The following is a 20,241-nucleotide window of genomic DNA, read 5'->3' on the forward strand; positions in this document are numbered from 1 at the left end:
TATATATTCCTGATGTGTGTATGTATATTTGCCTGTATGTCTAAATATCTGTCTTTATGTATGTACAGTATATATGTTCCAGCGTGTCCATATATGTGGTTAATTTTTGGTTTGTGTAGGAGCGGCAATAGAGAGTCCCGCACAGGGAGCCATCCAAGCTAAGTCCTGCCCTGGCTGTCACCAACCCTAGTCAGAAGGAACTCCGCTGCTGCCTGCGCCGCATTACCTCCTCGGCTTCTCCGGTAAGTCACACCTGGCAGAGCGGAGAGTGGTAGGGGTAGGCTACCGCTCACTGGTCTGTTCACAGTGTGGCGCTAAGTACAAGGGGTGGGAGTGTGGCGCTATTTACAAGGTGGGGAATGTGGCACTATTTACAACGGGGGGAGTGTGGCGCTATTTACAAAGGGGCAGCGGGCTGTGTGTGGCACTATCTACAAGGGGGGCTGTGTGTGGCACTATCTACAAGGGGGGCTGTGTGTGGCACTTTCTACAAGGGGGGCTGTGTGGCGCTAAGTACAAGGGGTGGGAGTGTGGCGCTATTTAAAAGGTGGGGAATGTGGCACTATTTACAAGGGGGGGAGTTTGGCGCTATTTACAAAGGGGCAGCGGGCTGTGTGTGGCACTATCTACAAGGGGGGCTGTGTGGCGCTATTTACAAGGGGGGCTGTGTGTGGCCTCTTTAATTTATTTTCTTTTAATTTATTTTTATGTTAATTACATTATAGAACTATATCGCTTGTAAAATGTAGAAATGCTTTTATACTCAAGTTACATTAAAAAAATTGTGAGAAAAAAAATTACATCTCACTGATTGGTAGGGAAAGCAAACATGGCGAGGAGGAAGGAGATGTCGGGAAATAAGTTGGGGGGGGGGCGCCTATCTGAATCTTTGCCCCGGGTGCAGGAGAACCTAGATACACCTCTGTTACCTATAGATGGAGATCGGCATTCACAGCTAAAGATTTGTATCATTGGACATTCAAGGAGTCCCGATGAGGAGAAGCTGTTGTGAGTAATGAGCGGGACAGTACTTTAATCCTATAGATCTGTGATACGCCAAGTGGTAGGTGTGGGTAAGTGCAGGCTTGGGTTTTACTTAATAGGAAGTTCATAAAGTAAAAGTATTAAAATAAATGTTAATTTCAATGCTGCCTCTTTGTCAGGGGCTTTCCTAAGACTGAAGGTCCAGGCACCTGTTTTTGCCACCCAATAGCAAACGGAATGGGACCAACCAGGGCTGGACCCCTCTCTCCAAGGGCCCCTTAAAAGCTACGTCTATGTTATGTACCTACTTTGCATCATACCATCTCTGAGAATCACACCGCACTAAATTCTCATTCAGGGCCAGATGAAGGTTGGTGGAGGTGTTCTTTCTTCTACTCCCCCAGTGTAGGAGCTAGTGGTGGGCATTTAGTTTACAGTACACTTGCACTACCACCTCCACTTTCCATCATTGTGACATCGATTAATGTGTGTTATGGGGCAGGAAATATTTGGCACCAGTTACTAGTTCACAAGATCAGATCTCACCAGCATCTGGCCATCAGAAGCTCCAGGGCAAGTGACAATGGTTAGGTGCCCTACGGTTGGTCCCTACCTTCTAGTGATTATAGATGGTCCATGTCTCAGACCCCACCAATGGTCAGGATGGTATGGAATATTTTAGCTCAATGATCTCCATCCTGTGGTTCTCTGTCACAGATGTTGACTGTCCGGACATGTTGGGAGTTCTAGTTTCACAACACCTGGGGAGAGCCAAAAGATGGAGACCACTGTCCAAGCTTTACGCCAAACTTTATGGAGGAAAACCCCTTTTAAAGTCTATGCAGTATGTATAAAATAACCACATCCACATGGAGCAGTCCCCGAGATCTTAATGAGGTCGTATTGAGAGTACGTGGAAATATTTGCTCCCTCTGTACTGGAGTTTTTGACCCCTTTAGTGTTGACCCTCGGAGAAGTTCTTTACCCAATAATGCAGTGGAAAATGTGAAATTACTTCTTACCTTGAGCTGCCAACAGGCTTAATATTAATCCCAGCATCTTCCACCAACTGAACGGGATTATAATTTATAATACTAATTCTCTCACTATATATTCTTACTACATGATGTCAGGAAATGGTCATTGGTGATGGACACCACATCCTTCCTGACCATTGACATGTATATGGGTTCCAATAGAGCTAAATAAGCTAATATGGAAACTATCCCGTGCTCGACAGCTTTATATCATATCATGTAGACCACTGTACCTCCAGCCGAGTCCCCAAGGACATCCAACAGGTCATCTATTTAGGATTTCATTAATATTGCATCAGTAAATAGGAACCCATAAAGTTTTCTAACATCACCTTGTTTTTAAGTCCAACGTTCTGTGCTGATTTGATCCAGAGCTCAGTTTTTCTACACAGATCTTCAAATCCGCAATAGAATATAAATCATGGCTTTCTTCACCACTAGAGGGAGCATAGGAGCTTACCGCAAACTGTTTTATTATTGAGTTCCATGTATGAATTCTCCTAAGCTCCCCCTAGTGGTGTCTAAATGCAGCCATAAGTTTCTTACTTAACCCCTTAATGACACGGTCAATTTAATTTTTTTTTAATTTTCATTATACCTCCCCACCTTCCAAAAGCCATACATGTACGTGGTATGTTGTTAAGGGGTTAAAGAGGACGAGTCACCAGCCCCAAAAAAAAACCTTCAGTTGACATCTCAATTAGATTTCCGCCGCCTCACAGATTCTGTCGCTTTTTAATTTTTCAGAACAGGGCCCCATCCTACTTTTAGCAGCTGTTGATGGACTCGTACCACTGACTGACGAGGTGGCCGTTTTTTTTTTCCAGACACAGCCGAGTGCGTTTTGCTATGTTTTTTTTGGAACTCCTATAGAAGTGATTGGACGTTACGGAAACAACGTAACACAGCGAGCTACGCTGTTTCCTGAACTCTGGAGCAAATCCCTAACGACTGTTTCAGGAAAACTGAGCACCATATGAGCCCAGCGACAGCGGCAGAAGGTAGGACAAGGATCAGGGAGCCCCGTTCTAGAGCTAGATATAGGTCCCAAAAGTTGGTCCCGCCCGTATCGGACATTTATGGCATAGCCACAGGTTATGCCATCAATATTTGAGATGGGAATGTCCCCTTAATACATGGAGAGATGAAAGAAGTCCTTAAATTGTAAAGACACAACTAGGTCTAATCACTATGCAACACCCAGTCCACAATGGGGGGGGGGGGGGCGGGGGGAGGGTGGGGGTGCACCGGCCTTTGCCCATTCACTGAATCAGAATTTCAAGAAATGTTTGCTTTTTCTTTCAACCATATAACAGGACAGACAAAATGTAGTCATTATTTTATCTTAGTGTCCCTTTGAAGTATCTAGAAACATACAAGACGTAATGATGTGGGGGTGGCGAAGGAAGGGGCAGTCACAGACCTGCGTCTCTAACTTCTTGTGGTTGTTAAGATAGATCAGATAAGCTTCTAGAATAGAACTGAGATGATCTTGTTTTTGCTCTTTGTCTCCTTGGTTTCAGGTCAGTAAATCTACGCACGCAAGTCAACTGGTCGTAGAGTCTCTGTAGTCAGCCTCTAGCCAAATACTCTTACCGTTTCTGTGTGATAAAAGCAAGAGATAAGGGGCATTTTATCCATTCGATCAGTGATCTATAACCAGTGGCTCTCCAGCTGTCAACGACAACTCCCAGCATGCCCTCTGGAAAGCCATTGCACGGGACTATTCAGAATCGGGTCACAATTATCTATAGGCAGCCCCCGTCAGGAACCTACAGTGAAGTAAATAAGTATTTGATCCCTTGCTGATTTTGTAAGTTTGCCCACTGTCAAAGACATGAACAGTCTAGAATTTTTAGGCTAGGTTAATTTTACCAGTGAGAGATAGATTATATTTAAAAAAAAACAGAAGATCACATTGTCAAAATTATATATATTTATTTGCATTGTGCACAGAGAAATAAGTATTTGATCCCCTACCAACCATTAAGAGTTCAGCCTCCTCCAGACTAGTTACACGCTCCAAATCAACTTGGTGCCTGCAATAAAGACAGCTGTCTTACATGGTCACCTGTATAAAAGACTCCTGTCCACAGACTCAATGAATCAGTCTGACTCTAACCTCTACAACATGGGCAAGACCAAAGAGCTTTCTAAGGATGTCAGGGACAAGATCATAGACCTGCACAAGGCTGGAATGGGCTACAAAACCATAAGTAAGATGCTGGGTGAGAAGGAGACAACTGTTGGTGCAATTGTAATGACCGGGGGGTAGGGAAACGGACAAGTGAGCCCTAATCTACCCGCCACCCTGTCCCTGCCTACTTGCAACGACCCGCCCTAGGCGACGGGGTACAACTGGGCGGCGGTCCCTGCACTCAGTAAGTGCACGACAAACACGACAAACATACAAGGGAATACAAGCAAGGGAAAGGGGCAGTTGCCCACGGCAACACCGTGAGCAACCAGAGTGGTGAACGAGCCGAGTCAAGCCAGGAGTGTGCGAGGTACCAAACGAAGAGCAGAAGAGTAGTCAGTAAGCCAGGGTCTGTATGGAGCAGGAACAAAATAGAAGGAGCTGTAGCTGGGCCAGGAAACCACACGAAAAAGAATCACAAGCACTGGAGGAACAGGAAAGGCAGGCTTAAATAGACCGAGGGCGGGAGCTAGCTGAGTCTGGCCAGGTTGCGATAGGCTCTCCCACTCCTAAACCTGCCAGCCTGAGTGGTGGAAGCTGGAGTCAGTCTCAGGGATGTAGATTCAGGTGCTGACTGATTAATTAAGGGAGTTAACCCTGAAGCTGTGCCTGGCAGATCCTTTACAGTACCCCCCCTTTTATGAGGGGCCACCGGACCCTTTCTAAGTGGACCTGGCTTACTGGGGAAACGCAGGTGGAACCTCCTGACCAATACCCCAGCGTGAACATCCCGGGCGGGTACCCAAGTCCTCTCCTCGGGCCCGTAACCTCTCCAATGGACCAGGTACTGGAGGGAGCCTTGGACCATCTTGCTGTCCACAATCCTGGCCACCTCGAATTCCACCCCCTCAGGGGTGAGGACGGGAACAGGAGGTCTCCTCGAGGGAGCCAAGGACGGGGAGCAGCGTTTAAGGAGGGAGGCATGAAACACGTCGTGTATACGAAAAGACGGGGGTACCTCCAGCCGGAAGGAGACAGGATTGAGGACCTCAATGACCTTATACGGCCCAATAAACCGGGGAGCAAACTTCTTGGACGGAACATTGAGACGCAAGTTCCTAGACGACAACCACACCAGATCCCCGACCATAAACAGGGGGTTAGCAGAACGTTTTCTATCAGCCTGAGTTTTTTGTACGCTCTAGGACGCCTCTAGGTTCTTCTGAACCTGGGCCCAGACTGTGCACAGTTCCCGATGAACGACCTCTACCTCGGGATTGTTGGAACTACCAGGTGAAACGGAGGAGAACCGTGGATTAAACCCAAAATTACAGAAAAAGGGAGAGACCCCTGACGAGTTACTGACCCGGTTATTAAGGGAAAATTCGGTGAGGGGAATGAATGAGACCCAATCATATTGACAGTCAGAGACAAAACACCTTAAGTATTGTTCTAGAGATTGATTAGTCCTCTCCGTTTGGCCATTGGTTTCAGGATGGAAGGCAGAGGAGAAGGACAGATCAATCCCCAACTTCATACAGAAGGCTCTCCAAAACAATGAAACAAATTGTATCCCTCTGTCCGAAACAATATTGACAGGGACCCCATGGAGACGCAGGATGTGTTTGACAAACAAGGTAGCCAACGTCTTGGCATTGGGTAGTTTCTTGAGGGGCACAAAGTGGCACATCTTACTGAAGCGGTCTACCACCACCCACACCACCGACTTGCCTTGGGATGGAGGCAAATCGGTGATAAAATCCATGGAGATATGTGTCCAAGGTCTCTGGGGAATGGGCAACGAACGCAGTAAGCCCGCTGGTCGGGACCTGGGAGTCTTGGACCTAGCACAAACCTCACAAGCGGCGACGTAGGCCTTAACGTCTTTAGGCAACCCAGGCCACCAATAATTTCTGGTAATGAGGTGTTTGGTACCCAGGACGCCTGGATGACCAGATAGTGCGGAGTCATGATTTTCCCTAAGTACCCTTAGCCGGAATTGCAGGGAAACAAAGAGCTTGTTCTCAGGAAGGTTCCCGGGAGCTGAACCTTGATCAGAAGCAATTTCAGAGACTAAATCAGAATCGATCGAGGAAATGATTATACCTGGAGGCAAAATACAAGCAGGATCTTCCTCCGAAGGAGGGCTGGCCATGAAGCTACGCGACAGTGCATCAGCCTTAATATTTTTAGACCCAGCCCTATAGGTAACCAAAAAATTGAATCTGGTAAAAAATAACGCCCATCGAGCTTGTCTCGGGTTTAGCCTCCGTGCAGATTCTAGGAAAACCAGATTCTTGTGGTCGGTAAGGACCGTTACGTGGTGTCTAGCCCCCTCCAGGAAGTGGCACCACTCTTCAAATGCCCATTTAATGGCTAAGAGTTTGCGGTTGCCAATATCATAGTTACTCTCAGTTGGCGAAAACTTCCTGAAGAAGTAGGCACAGGGGCGGAGATGGGTGAGGGACCTGGTGCCCTGGGACAAGACAGCCCCCACTCCCACCTCAGATGCGTCAACTTCCACGATAAATGGCTCCATTTGTTTGGGCTGAACCAGCACCGGGGCCGAGATAAAGCACTTCTTAAGGACCTCAAAAGCCTGGACAGCCTCAGGAGGCCAGTGGAGGAGATCAGCACCTTTGCGAGTGAGGTCCGTAAGAGGCTTAGCGATGACCGAGAAGTTAGCAATAAATCTCCTGTAATAATTAGCTAACCCCAAAAAACACTGTAACGCCTTCAGGGAGGCAGGTTGGACCCATTCCGCCACAGCCTGAACCTTGGCGGGGTCCATGCGGAATTCATGAGGAGTGAGGATTTGACCCAAAAATGGTATCTCCTGTACCTCAAACACACATTTTTCGGTTTTGGCAAACAGTTTGTTTTCCCGAAGGACCTGGAGCACCTTCCTGACATGCTCAATGTGGGAGGACCAGTCCTTGGAAAACACCAGTATGTCATCAAGGTACACTACAAGAAATATCCCCAGGTAATTTCTCAAAATCTCATTTATGAAATTCTGGAAGACCGCAGGGGCATTACACAACCCAAAGGGCATGACGAGGTATTCGAAATGGCCTTCGGGCGTGTTAAACGCAGTCTTCCACTCATCCCCCTCTTTGATGCGAATAAGGTTATACGCCCCCCGTAGATCCAATTTAGAAAACCATTGGGCCCCCTGAACTTGATTAAAGAGATCAGGAATCAAAGGAAGGGGATACTGGTTCCTTACCGTGACCTTATTTAGGCTACGGTAGTCAATGCATGGCCTAAGACCACCATCCTTGTTCCCCACGAAGAAGAAGCCAGCATCTACCGGAGAAGAAGAGGAACGAATGTAACCCTTGGCCAGGGATTCCTGGATATACTCTCTCATGGCTTCACGTTCGGGACAAGAAAGATTAAATATCCTACCCTTAGGAAGCTTAGCTCCTGGTACCAATTCGATAGCGCAATCGTATTCTCTATGAGGAGGTAACACTTCGGAGGCCTCCCTAGAGAAAACATCAGCGAAGTCCTGAACAAACTCGGGTACCGTATTCGCCTCCTCAGGGGGAGAAATAGAATTAACAGAAAAACATGACGTACAACATTCATTACCCCATTTGGTTAGCTCCCCAGTATTCCAGTCAAGCGTGGGATTATGCAACTGCAACCAGGGAAGGCCTAGAACCAAATCGTACGATAATCCCTGCATCAACAGTACAGAGCATTGCTCCAAATGCATGGAGCCAACAAGGAGTTCAAAAACAGGGGTATGCTGTGTAAAATAACCATTAGCAAGAGGAGTGGAGTCGATACCCACTACCGGGACAGGATAAGGCAAATCAATCAGAGGCATAGCAAGAGACATAGCAAATTCCACAGACATAATATTAATAGAGGACCCTGAATCCACGAAGGCACTGCCGGTAGCACACCTACCACCAAAAGAGACCTGAAAGGGAAGCAAGATCTTAGTACGTTTCCTATTTACTGGAAATACCTGTGCGCCCAAGTGACCTCCCCGATGATCACTTAGGCGCGAAAGTTCTCTGGCTGCATTCTTACGCTTAGGACAGTTGTTCACTTGATGCTTGTCATCCCCACAGTAGAAGCAGAGACCATTCTTCCTGCGGAATTCTCTACGTTGTTGGGGGGACACGGAGGCCCCGAGTTGCATAGGTATCGCTGAGTCTTTCGGGGAGGAACGAAGCAACGGAACTTCGGGAGGCATCATGGGGGAGTCGGAGGAGAAAACACATAAACGTTCATGTTGTCGTTCCCTGAGACGTCGGTCAAGTCGTACTGCTAAAGCCATAGCCTGGTCTAGGGAGTCAGAAGAGGGATAGCTAACTAGCAGGTCTTTCAGGGCATTCGACAGACCCAACCTAAACTGGCACCTTAAGGCAGGGTCATTCCACCGAGAACCTACGCACCACTTCCTAAAGTCAGAGCAATACTCCTCAACAGGTCTCTTACCCTGACGTAAGGTCACCAGCTGACTCTCGGCAAAGGCAGTCCTGTCAGTCTCGTCATAAATAAGTCCGAGAGCAGAAAAGAAACAATCAACGGAGGAAAGTTCAGGGGCGTCAGGAGCCAAGGAGAAGGCCCACTCTTGGGGCCCTTCCTGGAGCCGGGACATAATTATACCCAGCCGCTGGCTCTCAGAACCTGAGGAATGAGGCTTTAAATGAAAGTAAAGCCTACAACTCTCCCGAAAGGAGAGAAAAGCCCTCCGGTCCCCTGAGAACCGGTCGGGCAACTTGAGGTGGGGTTCAAGAGGTGCGGTGAACTACCAAGGTAGCATCAGGCTGGTTGACATTCTGAGCCAGGGCCTGGACCTGTAGGGAGAGACCCTGCATTTGCTGAGCCAGGGTCTCACGGGGGTCCATAGTGGTGTCAGGGACCAGGGTAGACTAGGTATGGGCTTGTGATTATGTAATGACCGGGGGGGGGTAGGGAAACGGACAAGTGAGCCCTAATCTACCCGCCACCCTGTCCCTGCCTACTTGCAACGACCCGCCCTAGGCGACGGGGTACAACTGGGCGGCGGTCCCTGCACTCAGTAAGTGCACGACAAACACGAAAAACATACAAGGGAATACAAGCAAGGGAAAGGGGCAGTTGCCCACGGCAACACCGTGAGCAACCAGAGTGGTGAACGAGCCGAGTCAAGCCAGGAGTGTGCGAGGTACCAAACGAAGAGCAGAAGAGTAGTCAGTAAGCCAGGGTCTGTATGGAGCAGGAACAAAATAGAAGGAGCTGTAGCTGGGCCAGGAAACCACACGAAAAAGAATCACAAGCACTGGAGGAACAGGAAAGGCAGGCTTAAATAGACCGAGGGCGGGAGCTAGCTTAGTCTGGCCAGGTTGCGATAGGCTCTCCCACTCCTAAGCCTGCCAGCCTGAGTGGTGGAAGCTGGAGTCAGTCTCAGGGATGTAGATTCAGGTGCTGACTGATTAATTAAGGGAGTTAACCCCGAAGCTGTGCCTGGCAGATCCTTTACAGCAATAGTAAGAAAATGGAAGACATACAAAATGACTGTCAATTGACATCTATCTAGGGCTCCATGCAAAATCTCACCTCGTGGGGTATCCTTGATCCTGAGGAAGGTGAGAGCTCAGCCGAAAACTACACGGGGGGAACTTGTTAATGATCTCAAGGCAGCTGGGACCACAGTCACCAAGAAAACCATTGGTAACACATTACGCTGTAATGGATTAAAATCCTGCAGTGCCCGCAAGGTCCCCCTGCTCAAGAAGGCACATGTACAGGCCCGTCTGAAGTTTGCAAATGAACATCTGGATGATTCTGAGAGTGATTGGGAGAAGGTACTGTGGTCAGATGAGACTAAAATTGAGCTCTTTGGCATTAACTCAACTCGCCATGTTTGGAGGAAGAGAAATGCTGCCTATGACCCAAAGAACACCGTCCCCACTGTCAAGCATGGAGGTGGAAACATTATGTTTTGGGGGTGTTTCTCTGCTAATGGCACAGGACTACTTCACCGCATCAATGGGAGAATGGATGGAGCCATGTACCGTCAAATCCTGAGTGACAACCTCCTTCCCTCCACCAGGACATTAAAAATGGCTCGTGGCTGGGTCTTCCCGCACGACAATGACCCGAAACATACAGCCAAGGCAACAAAGGAGTGGCTCAAAAAGAAGCACATTAAGGTCATGGAGTGGCCTAGCCAGTCTCCAGACCTTAATCCCATCGAAAACTTATGGAGGGAGCTGAAGATCCGAGTTGCCAAGCGACAGCCTCGAAATCTTAATGATTTACAGATGATCTGCAAAGAGGAGTGGGCCAAAATTTAATCTAACATGTGTGCAAACCTCATCATCAACTACAAAAAACGTCTGACTGCTGTGCTTGCCAACAAGGGTTTTGCCACCAAGTATTAAGTCTTGTTTGCCAAAGGGATCAAATACTAATTTCTCTGTGCACAATGCAAATAAATATATATAATTTTGACTATGTGATTTTCTTTTTTTTTTTTTTATATAATATATCTCTCACTGGTAAAATTAACCTAGCCTAAAAATTCTAGACTGTTCATGACTTTGACAGTGGGCAAACTTACAAAATCAGCAAGGGATCAAATACTTATTTCCTTCACTGTATATCCAGTAGTCTCAATACCGAGAAATAGTTGGTTGTTGGATCTTCTGTATTGCACTTGATCCAACTTTTTCTAGTCTATGCACTCCACTAAACTATACAGAATTAGGAGACAAAAACATTTATGGGGTGCCCCCGTTAGGAACCGGTAGTTCCAATATTGATGCTTTGGAAAAGGTACAAAAAAGAGATGGCGCTCCTCTGGGGTGATGTTGTATGTACTGATAATATCTTTTGTATGGTGAAGTTGTAATCGACTCACCTGATATGGTTGTGCAGGATCATCAGCACAACATGACTTTGTTGCTCGTCTGGTGAACTTTCTGGTACACTGTGCTAGCCTCGGGTGCGGACCCACGGTGTATGCCTCCTGTGCTGGAGTTTCCTCGATGTGGTCTTTAAACTTGCTTTTTGGGATAAAAAAACTTGCCTGATGAAGACGCCGGTCCGGCGTTGAACCGCGTAGCAGCACATCCTTTTTTATCTCTTTTTATTGTTTTTTACTTACGTAACGTCCAAATAAAATATTTATACTTCATCCAATGGGTCTGTAATGAACAACGCACCAGCTACACGGAAGCGCCCGATACAAGGAGCTATTTTGTATCCCAAAAAGCAAGTTCCAATATTGAGGTATATCTGATTCTTGGACCACCTGCATTGTTCTTCAGCCACTTCATCTCGTCAATGAACTGGATTATCCAGAATCGGAACACAATTATCTATGAGCTGCCCTTTTTAAGAACCTAGACCAGTACCGAGGAATAACTGGTTCTTGGACCTCCTGCAAATTTCTACAACCACCTCAATCTTGTCCATGACTGCTAGTTGGAGTTTTCCGTATAATATCCCCTCCAGGAAAAGGGACGATGTTTCAGCATATTGCTGGACCCCTAAGTTATCAGAAAGAGATGTATGGGGGACAATGTCTCCAGAGGACAATCACTGCCATGCAAGCTGAAGAGCATCTCCACTCATTTTTATCTCTGAATACATTCAGGTAACGGTTGTTTCTCCTCATTACAGTGCAGGATAAGAGTTTTTTTTATTACCACTTTTACCAAAAAATCTATTTAAAAAAAAACAAAAAACTTTTTAACATTTCATATTGTCTCTGGCTAACACGGTACTACACAATTTTTTACTGTGTGTCGCCATACTAAAACCCATAACGTTTTTATTATTTGATAAATGCTGTGTAAGGGCTTTTTGTTTGTGGGACGCGTTTTCGTTTTTATTATTACCCTTTTAGGATGCATCCTACTTTTTGATCACTTTTCATTTTATTTTTTCGGGAGGCATTTTTTTTTTCCGACGGCATTCACCATTTCAGATAAATAACATTATATTTGATTAGTTTAAACTTTTAGGGACACATTACCTTAGAGAAAAATGAGAAAAGTGGTTTTTTTTAACTTTTCATTTTTTTTTATACATTTCTAAAAAATTATTATTTTTTGTTTGGCCCACTAGGGTACTTGAACAATCAATGATTAGATCGCTGGTACAATACTTATTGTAGTGCATTATGTTTTTTCATTCTCCTATTAAGCCCTAACTCTGGCCCTCAGGCTGCTTCTTCCTCTGTATATGCTGTGGGCGCTATTGACCGTGGCATCTAAGCAGTTAAATAGCCGGGATCTGAGTTATCTCTGATCCTGGCCATAAGAGTAGGGTGTCAGCTGTTATACACTGCTGACACATGCAGTGTACGTAGCAGGTTCAGCCTGTGGGCTCACTCCATACTTCCCTCTCCGACTCCCACAGTACATGTATGGCAGATGTCAGGAAAGGTCAGCTATGGACAATCCCTACTTGTTAGAAGGGTCCCTTGACAATAAGCTGATCAGAAAGTGTCCTCCTGCTGGGACCCTCCCAGTGATCAGCTGTGATCTATGGGAAAATCCAACAGTAAGTGTTCAATTTTTCCTGCAGTGCCACCACAGGGGAAACTAAGCATTACACCGTGCCCATTCACATCAATGTGTTGTCTGTGTAATACAAGACAGGTCCTCCAGAGCGAGAAACACTCTTTGCAGCCACTCCCCCGTCTGGTCAAGAGATGAGGATCATGAACAGAGGACCACCCTCCATTGACAGGGTACAATGAAATCTCTGAAACGACCACCCAAAATTGCATTGAAAATGATCTTCTAGAGGGGTCATAGTATAAGATGGAACCGTAAATCTGTCACAGGAAATGTGGTCTAGATAAAGTTGTCTTCTCAATCAAGTGGACTTTCAGAGTGGTTTTACCATATATGAAAATGTTTTTCTAACCTAGGCACCCACTTTTTGATATCAAGCTCCAGAATTCGCTGCAGGCAGGTCATCTATATTGCATCAATTCTGGCTCAAATTTTTGTGTTTTGCAGGAGGACAAGCCGGTGCTCACCCGGTGGCCGGTCTTCTACACCATTCTGCAGAGTTTTATTATACGGATTTACCACTTCCTGTGCTTGACGTTACCTGGCAATTTCTAACCCGAGAGAAAATAACAACCAAAGTGGTCATGTATCATAAAGACCAATTTACCATCTACAATTCTCAATTTAATGGCCGTCTGGAGTTATCCGACAATGGAACAAAATTACGTATCCAAGACCTGAAGATGGAGGACACAGGGGTCTACACTCTAATAATGACCTTCCCAAATCTTGAAATAGGTCAATTAACATACGTCCTCACTGTGTACGGTACGTGCTCACACTAATCCAATGTCCATATTTTATCTTGGTCCTTACCATTCTGACCTATTCCTTTTTTTTTTTAATAAGATAAGAATTTAATAAATCGAAAATGTAGATACAACCCACAAATGCCACCAGTGAACTCTTCTGTTCCTCTCCTGGTGGACTTTGCTAGCCATTACTGAGTATAAAATGTTTCTTATTCAACAGATAGTGGACTGCGTTACTAACGGATTTGGCTTGAAGCTTTACCAGAGAGCGGAGTCAACGGGATTGTCCATTCTTTAATTTTTCTTAAAATGGAACATCCAAGGTTTCGTCCCAGGAGTAGTCTCCGATAGTGAGAGCTTAGTACAAGTGGATAGGAATTCCAAAGAGTGGTTTCAGAAATGTTAGGCAGTGTAGTTGTACGTAATTTAGGTCAGGACAGGCGGCTATTAGTGTAGAGCAGTAGAGGGGCGCAGGGAGGAACAATCTGCCATAGCGACTAGATAATCTGGTGGTGTCCCGTTATAGCTAAATCTAGTCATGGTTTCTCTAATCACAGTCTCTGTTACCTATAGGTGTGTTCTACAAATCTTTTTCCATGTAATCCAGTAGGAAGAGTGGGAGGATCAGCTAATTCTGTTGAAACAGCCAGAAGTAAGATCTGCATGCTAGTAAACTTAATCTAAAACTGGAAGTATAATGGACTACCAATGTCTGTAATCCCTATTCAGGAATATGGACGTCACAATGCAAGGTCCCAAGCAGCACTCGGTCTGGCAGTCTCAACGTTTTATTTCAATGGGCGCCATGTAATACTATATTAGCAGGGGAGCGAGTGGTTGCCTGCCGCTGGGGTGGCAGAATTCTAACAAGGAGTTTTCCAGATGGCACAACCTATTTAATGTGAATCTTTTTTTCGGTTGTTGAAAACTGAACTTATTGGTGGAGAATGCGGGCAGATTCTACTGCCTGGGAAAATCAATAATAGTCCATAAGGAAATTATTAGAGATTTTTCTGAGGGGTTTCCCTTCGATTTCGCTATCGGCATGGTCTGTCTCAGGTTTACTCATCAGCACCATGTTTTTCTCATTACAGAGCCCGTTCCCTTTCCGGCTATACGAATTGATAGGAAGAATACCACAGACCGATGTAATGTTACTCTCCATTGTTCTGTCCCATCAAATACATCAGATTTCTTCTATACTTGGAAATACAGACTCCAGGGTTTGGAGTATCAGCCGTATAATAATGGAAGCTCCATCCAGATATCACTGCCACGAGACCACCAGGACACGGAATTCCTGTGTATAGTCCAGAACCCGGCCGACCAGAAGAATGTCTCTTTTAATATACGACACAACTGGCTTGACCTAATTTACACAAACGGTATTAAATACTACAAACGTAGTCCACAAAGTGATGCTCCACCATCTGTGTAATAAAACAGAATTATTTTTTATTTTGCTATTTTTACTTACTTTTTTAGCTACTTGGAAACCATCAAGTAGGCTTGTCTGAATACCTAGAACTGCCCAGGTCATTCAAATGGAAAAAAAAGTCTGCTTTCCTTTTTCCCGAAACAGCGCCACTCATGTCCATGGACTGCATCTGGTATTGCATCTCAGCCCTATTTATTAGGGTTGAGCTGCAAAAGGTTCCCCCGGCAAGGGTATCATACCTCATTCTGTACCAAGAGACCTAAAACCCGTCATATCAGTATTTCCATCCTACAAATTAACCAAGAATATTATCTGGTACACGTACATTTCGACATGGCGCCCGGGTTTAGCCTTGGATGTGAATGGAGCATAAGACATGATATAAGACATGATGTAATGCAAGATATGGTGGCCTGTATATTATATATACTGTAATTTTGGGGAAATGTTCTAATAAAAAAAGGATTGGAAAATGTGGACAAGAATTTTTAAGTCTAATTCAACTAAAAATGTAGGCGTGACTACAGTTAACCCTCAATATTCCACATCCTCCATGTCAAACACACACAAGGTCCAGGATCCTTAGATGGGGAGCTGTTGCTGACTGTCCCTCTACCTGCGTGTAACATGGAGTCATGGGGCCCTTAAGTGTCGAGGGCCCCACCAAACTGCACCCTATATGTCAGCCCCCGGACCCCTGTATGACATGGGGAAAGTGGCCTACAATCACAAAACATTGAAGCCTCCAAGTTCTGTTGAGCATCTCTATATTTCTTACTGATGTATGTAGAATACAAAATGTACATAATGTTCTCCTTCTTCTTACAGGTTTACCTTATGACCGTTACCTCTGTTGTCTCTTTTTTATTCTCCTTCAGACTGCATTGCTGGTGTGGATGTGGATATCTTGAAGTATTTCCTGCTTGTTCAGTCTCTTCACAGAGCTTGTTCTGGTGACTTACAATCTGGGATGTGTAATGTTTACACCAGGCTGTATACAATCATCTGATGTACACAGTGACTCCACCAGCAGAATAGCGAGTGCCGCTCTAGAGTATAATATAGGATGTAACTCAGGATCAGTACAGGATGAGTGATGTAATGTATGTACACAGTGACTCCACCAGCAGAATAGTGAGTGCAGCTCTGGAGTATAATACAGGATGTAACTCAGGATCAGTACAGGATAAGTAATGTAATGTATGTACACAGTGACTCCACCAGCAGAATAGTGAGTGCAGCTCTGGAGTATAATACAGTATGTTACTCAGAATCAGTACAGGATAAGTAATGTATGTACACAGTGGCTCCACCAGCAGAATAGTGAGTACAGCTCTGGAGTATAATACAGTATGTTACTCAGAATCAGTACAGGATAAGTAATGTATGTACACAGTGACTCCACCAGCAGAATAGTGAGTGCAGCTGTGGAGTATAATACAGGATGTAACTCAGGATCAGTACAGGATAAGTAATGTACGTACACAGTGACTACACCAGCAGAATAGTGAGTGCAGCTCTGGAGTATAATACAGGATGTAACTCAGGATCAGTACAGGATAAGTAATGTAATGTATGTACACAGTGACTCCACCAGCAGAATAGTGAGTGCAGCTCTGGAGTATAATACCAGTACAGGATAAGTAATGTAATGTATGTACACAGTGACTCCACCTGCAGAATAATGAGTGCCGCTCTGGAGTATAATACAGGATGTAACTTCGGATCAGTATAGGATAAGTAATGTAATGTATGTACACAGTGACACCACCAGCAGAATAGTGAGTGCAGCTCTGGAGTATAATACAGGATGTAACTGAGGATCAGTACAAGATAAGTAATGTATGTACACAGTGACTCCACGAGCAGAATAGTGAGTGCAGCTCTGGAGTATAATACAGGATGTAACTCAGGATCAGTACAGGATGAGTAATGTATGTAGACAGTGACTCCACCAGCAGGATAGTGAGTGCAGCTCTGGAGTATAATACAGGATATAACTCAGGATCAGTACAGGATAAGTAATGTATGTACACAGTGACTCCACCAGCAGAATAGTGAGTGCAGCTCTGGAGTATAATACAGGATGTAACTCAGGATCAGTACAGGATAAGTAATGTAATGTATGTACACAGTGACTCCACCAGCAGAATAGTGAGTGCAGCTCTGGAGTATAATACAGGATATAACTCAGGATCAGTACAGGATAAGTAATGTAATGTATGTACACAGCGACTCCACCAGCAGAATAGTGAGTGCAGCTCTGGAGTATAATACAGGATGTAACTCAGGATCAGTACAGGATAAGTAATGTATGTACACAGTGACTCCACCAGCAGAATAGTGAGTGCAGCTCTGGAGTATAATACAGGATGTAACTCAGGATCAGTACAGGATAAGTAATGTATGTACACAGTGACTCCACCAGCAGAATAGTGAGTGCAGCTCTGGAGTATAATACAGGATGTAACTCAGGATCAGTACAGGATAAGTAATGTAATGTATGTACACAATGACTCCACCAGCAGAATAGTGAGTGCAGCTCTGGAGTATAATACAAGATTTAACTCAGGATCAGTACAGGATGAGTAATGTAATGTATGTACACAGTGACTCCACCAGCAGAATAGTGAGTGCAGCTCTGGAGTGTAATACAGGATGTAATTCAGGATCAGTACAGGATAAGTAATGTAATGTGTGTACACAGTTGCCATGTACCATACTCTCTGATCTTTTTATATAACAGATGTATATATTTGCATATTTGTTTCTAGGAGACGTGTCTATCAGTTCTATGTGGGCGATATTAGTCTTGAATACGACCAGCCTGCTGTCCTTCATCCTATACATGCGTCTTTCACAGAAATATTTGTAATCAGGTAAAAAAAAAAAAAATCGATAGTAAACAGAACAATTTTATTTAAAAAAAAATATAACACTTGATTCAAGGTGTTAAATATGATCTACTTATTTTATTTTTTTTTAGAATTTTTAGAAACAGCACCACTCTTGTCCATTGGCAGTGCCTGGTATTGCAGTTTTGGACAATCTCATTTTGTTAGAAATTTCCCCCAACAATGAGGTGATCACGGATTGTCCCACTGCTGGGATCCTCTGTGATCCGGTGTAGTCAGTGGGGGACCCCGCAACATTATGAAGCATTACACATTATTCATATGTGATGTAGGGTCTATATGGCAATATTATCTTGCCAGTGTATGGCAGTAATATCTGGGCTTAAATATGAGAAAAACTGTCAGAAAATAACAGGTGGGGGTCCTACTTTTTGCCCATTATCTATACAATTGGATTGGAGATGGGGGGGGGGGGGGGTTGTACAATTCCCAGCATGGCAACAGGGATCATGGGGAAGACATTTTTTTAATTTAGTTTACTGTATGTAGGTAAAATGGCTGACAACAGAGAAAAATTGATTATATTCAACTGCACCGCATATGGGCATTGTGCCCCTTTAACACTGAAATATTGGAAACTACAATCTATAGAAACTGTTTGGACTACGGGGATCGCAGCACGAGGGGGCCCGTGCCCCCTCCCCCGCGAATGGCCGGAGGCTCCGCTAGCAGCCACTATGGCTACTACTGCGCGACGCCACTGGAGGGGTTGTTCCTACAAAAGACAAGCATCCCCTCTCCACAGGACAGGGGATACATGTGGGATCGCTGGGATGCTCAGCGATAAGGAGAACGGGGGAATTCTCCATGACAAACCTCGGACCTCCGGGGTCTGTCGGCAGCTTCGTAGAAATTAGTTGTGCACAGGCCGCGCTTGTGCGCATGCGTGACCAGCGCTCCTTTCATTTTTATTGAACTGCGCAGAGCCTGGAAGACCGAGATTCGTCATGGAGAACTTCCCCGTTCTCATTATCGCTGCCAGCGATCACACATGTATCCCCCTGTCCTGTGGAGAGGGGATACATCTCTATTGTAGGACAAACTCTAGGCGGTTTTTTGGGGGGGTTGGGGGCTGTATGGTGTTACCTACAGGGGGGGCTGTATGGCGTTATCTAGAGGGGTCTGTATGGCGTTATCTACAGGGGGGTTGTATGGCGTTATCTAGAGGGGGAATGTATGGCGTTATCTACAGGGGGGCTGTAAGGCATTATCTACAGGGGGCTGTATGGCGTTATCTACAGGGGGGCTGTATGGCGTTATCTACAGGGGGCTGTATGGCGTTATCTACAGTGGGCTGTATGGCGTTATCTACAGTGGGCTGTATGGCGTTATCTACAGGGGGCTGTATGGCGTTATCTACAGGGGGGCTGTATGGCGTTATCTACAGGGGGGCTGTATGGCGTTATCTACAGGGGGGCTGTATGGGGTTATCTACAGGGGGCTGTATGGGGTTATCTACAGGGGGTCTGTATGGCGTTATCTACAGGGGGCTGTATGGGGTTATCTACAGGGGGGCTGTATGGCGTTATCTACAGGGGGCTGTATGGGGTTATCTACAGGGAGTCTGTATGGCGTTATCTACAGGGGGCTGTATGGCGTTATCTACAGGGGGGCTGTATGGCGCTATCTACAGGGGGGCTGTATGGCGTTATCTACAGGGGGGCTGTATGGCGTTATCTACAGGGGTGCTGTATGGTGCTATCTACAGGGGGGCTGTATGGCGTTATCTACAGGGGGGCTGTATGGTGCTATCTACAGGGGGGCTGTATGGCGTTATCTACAGGGGTGCTGTATGGTGCTATCTACAGGGGGGTTCTGTATGGCGTTATCTACAGGGGGGCTGTATGGCGTTATCTACAGGGGGCTGTATGGCGTTATCTACAGGGGGGCTGTATGGTGCTATCTATAGGGGGCACTGTGTGGCGGAATCTATAGGGGGACACTATCTACAAGGGGGGGTTGTGTGATACCCAGAGGTGGGGGGCCCCAGTCAAAAGTTTGCTATGGGGCCCAGTCTTTCCTCGTTACGCCCCTGGTTTGGACCCAGTTGAAATTTCCCTGGTGTGACTTGTATTTTTTTTTCCAGTCCCCTTGCAGGAAAACATTCAGAAGACTAAGAACAATAGAAAATGATCCCCTCCAGATTACTGACAATCTGTCAATATTAAATTATAATCCAGCACAGAAAAATACTCATTTTCTCAGTTGCCATTATAGTAGTTGTACTCATTATTGCCACTAGATGGCGACTAACAGAAATCTCACAAACATATGGTAATTATATCTATCGATATATTAATAATCACCTACAAATTGTATATTTTTATTGCATTCCTGATATTTTAACATGCATTATCAATCTCTTGTCCTTTGTTTTCTATTCCATTCAATAACAGTTACCAAAGTCCTCAATGTGTTCTGTGGTTCTGAGTTATTTCTACCTA

The 20,241-nt window shown here is 45.3% G+C and overlaps 1 protein-coding gene across 1 annotated transcript; it reads left to right on the forward strand.

Moving 5' to 3' along the window:
- Nucleotides 1-12,659: 12,659 nt before the first annotated feature.
- On the forward strand, nt 12,660-14,882 carry LOC142665038 (CD48 antigen-like). Its single transcript, XM_075844572.1, has 3 exons — nt 12,660-12,675; nt 13,140-13,460; nt 14,539-14,882. Exons 1-3 carry the CDS (start codon nt 12,660-12,662, stop codon nt 14,880-14,882), a joined length of 681 nt encoding a protein of 226 aa, XP_075700687.1.
- The last annotated feature ends 5,359 nt before the right edge of the window (nt 14,883-20,241 follow it).

The sequence above is a fragment of the Rhinoderma darwinii genome, chromosome 12 (genome assembly GCF_050947455.1).
Source record: "Rhinoderma darwinii isolate aRhiDar2 chromosome 12, aRhiDar2.hap1, whole genome shotgun sequence".
Taxonomy (NCBI): domain Eukaryota; kingdom Metazoa; phylum Chordata; class Amphibia; order Anura; family Rhinodermatidae; genus Rhinoderma; species Rhinoderma darwinii.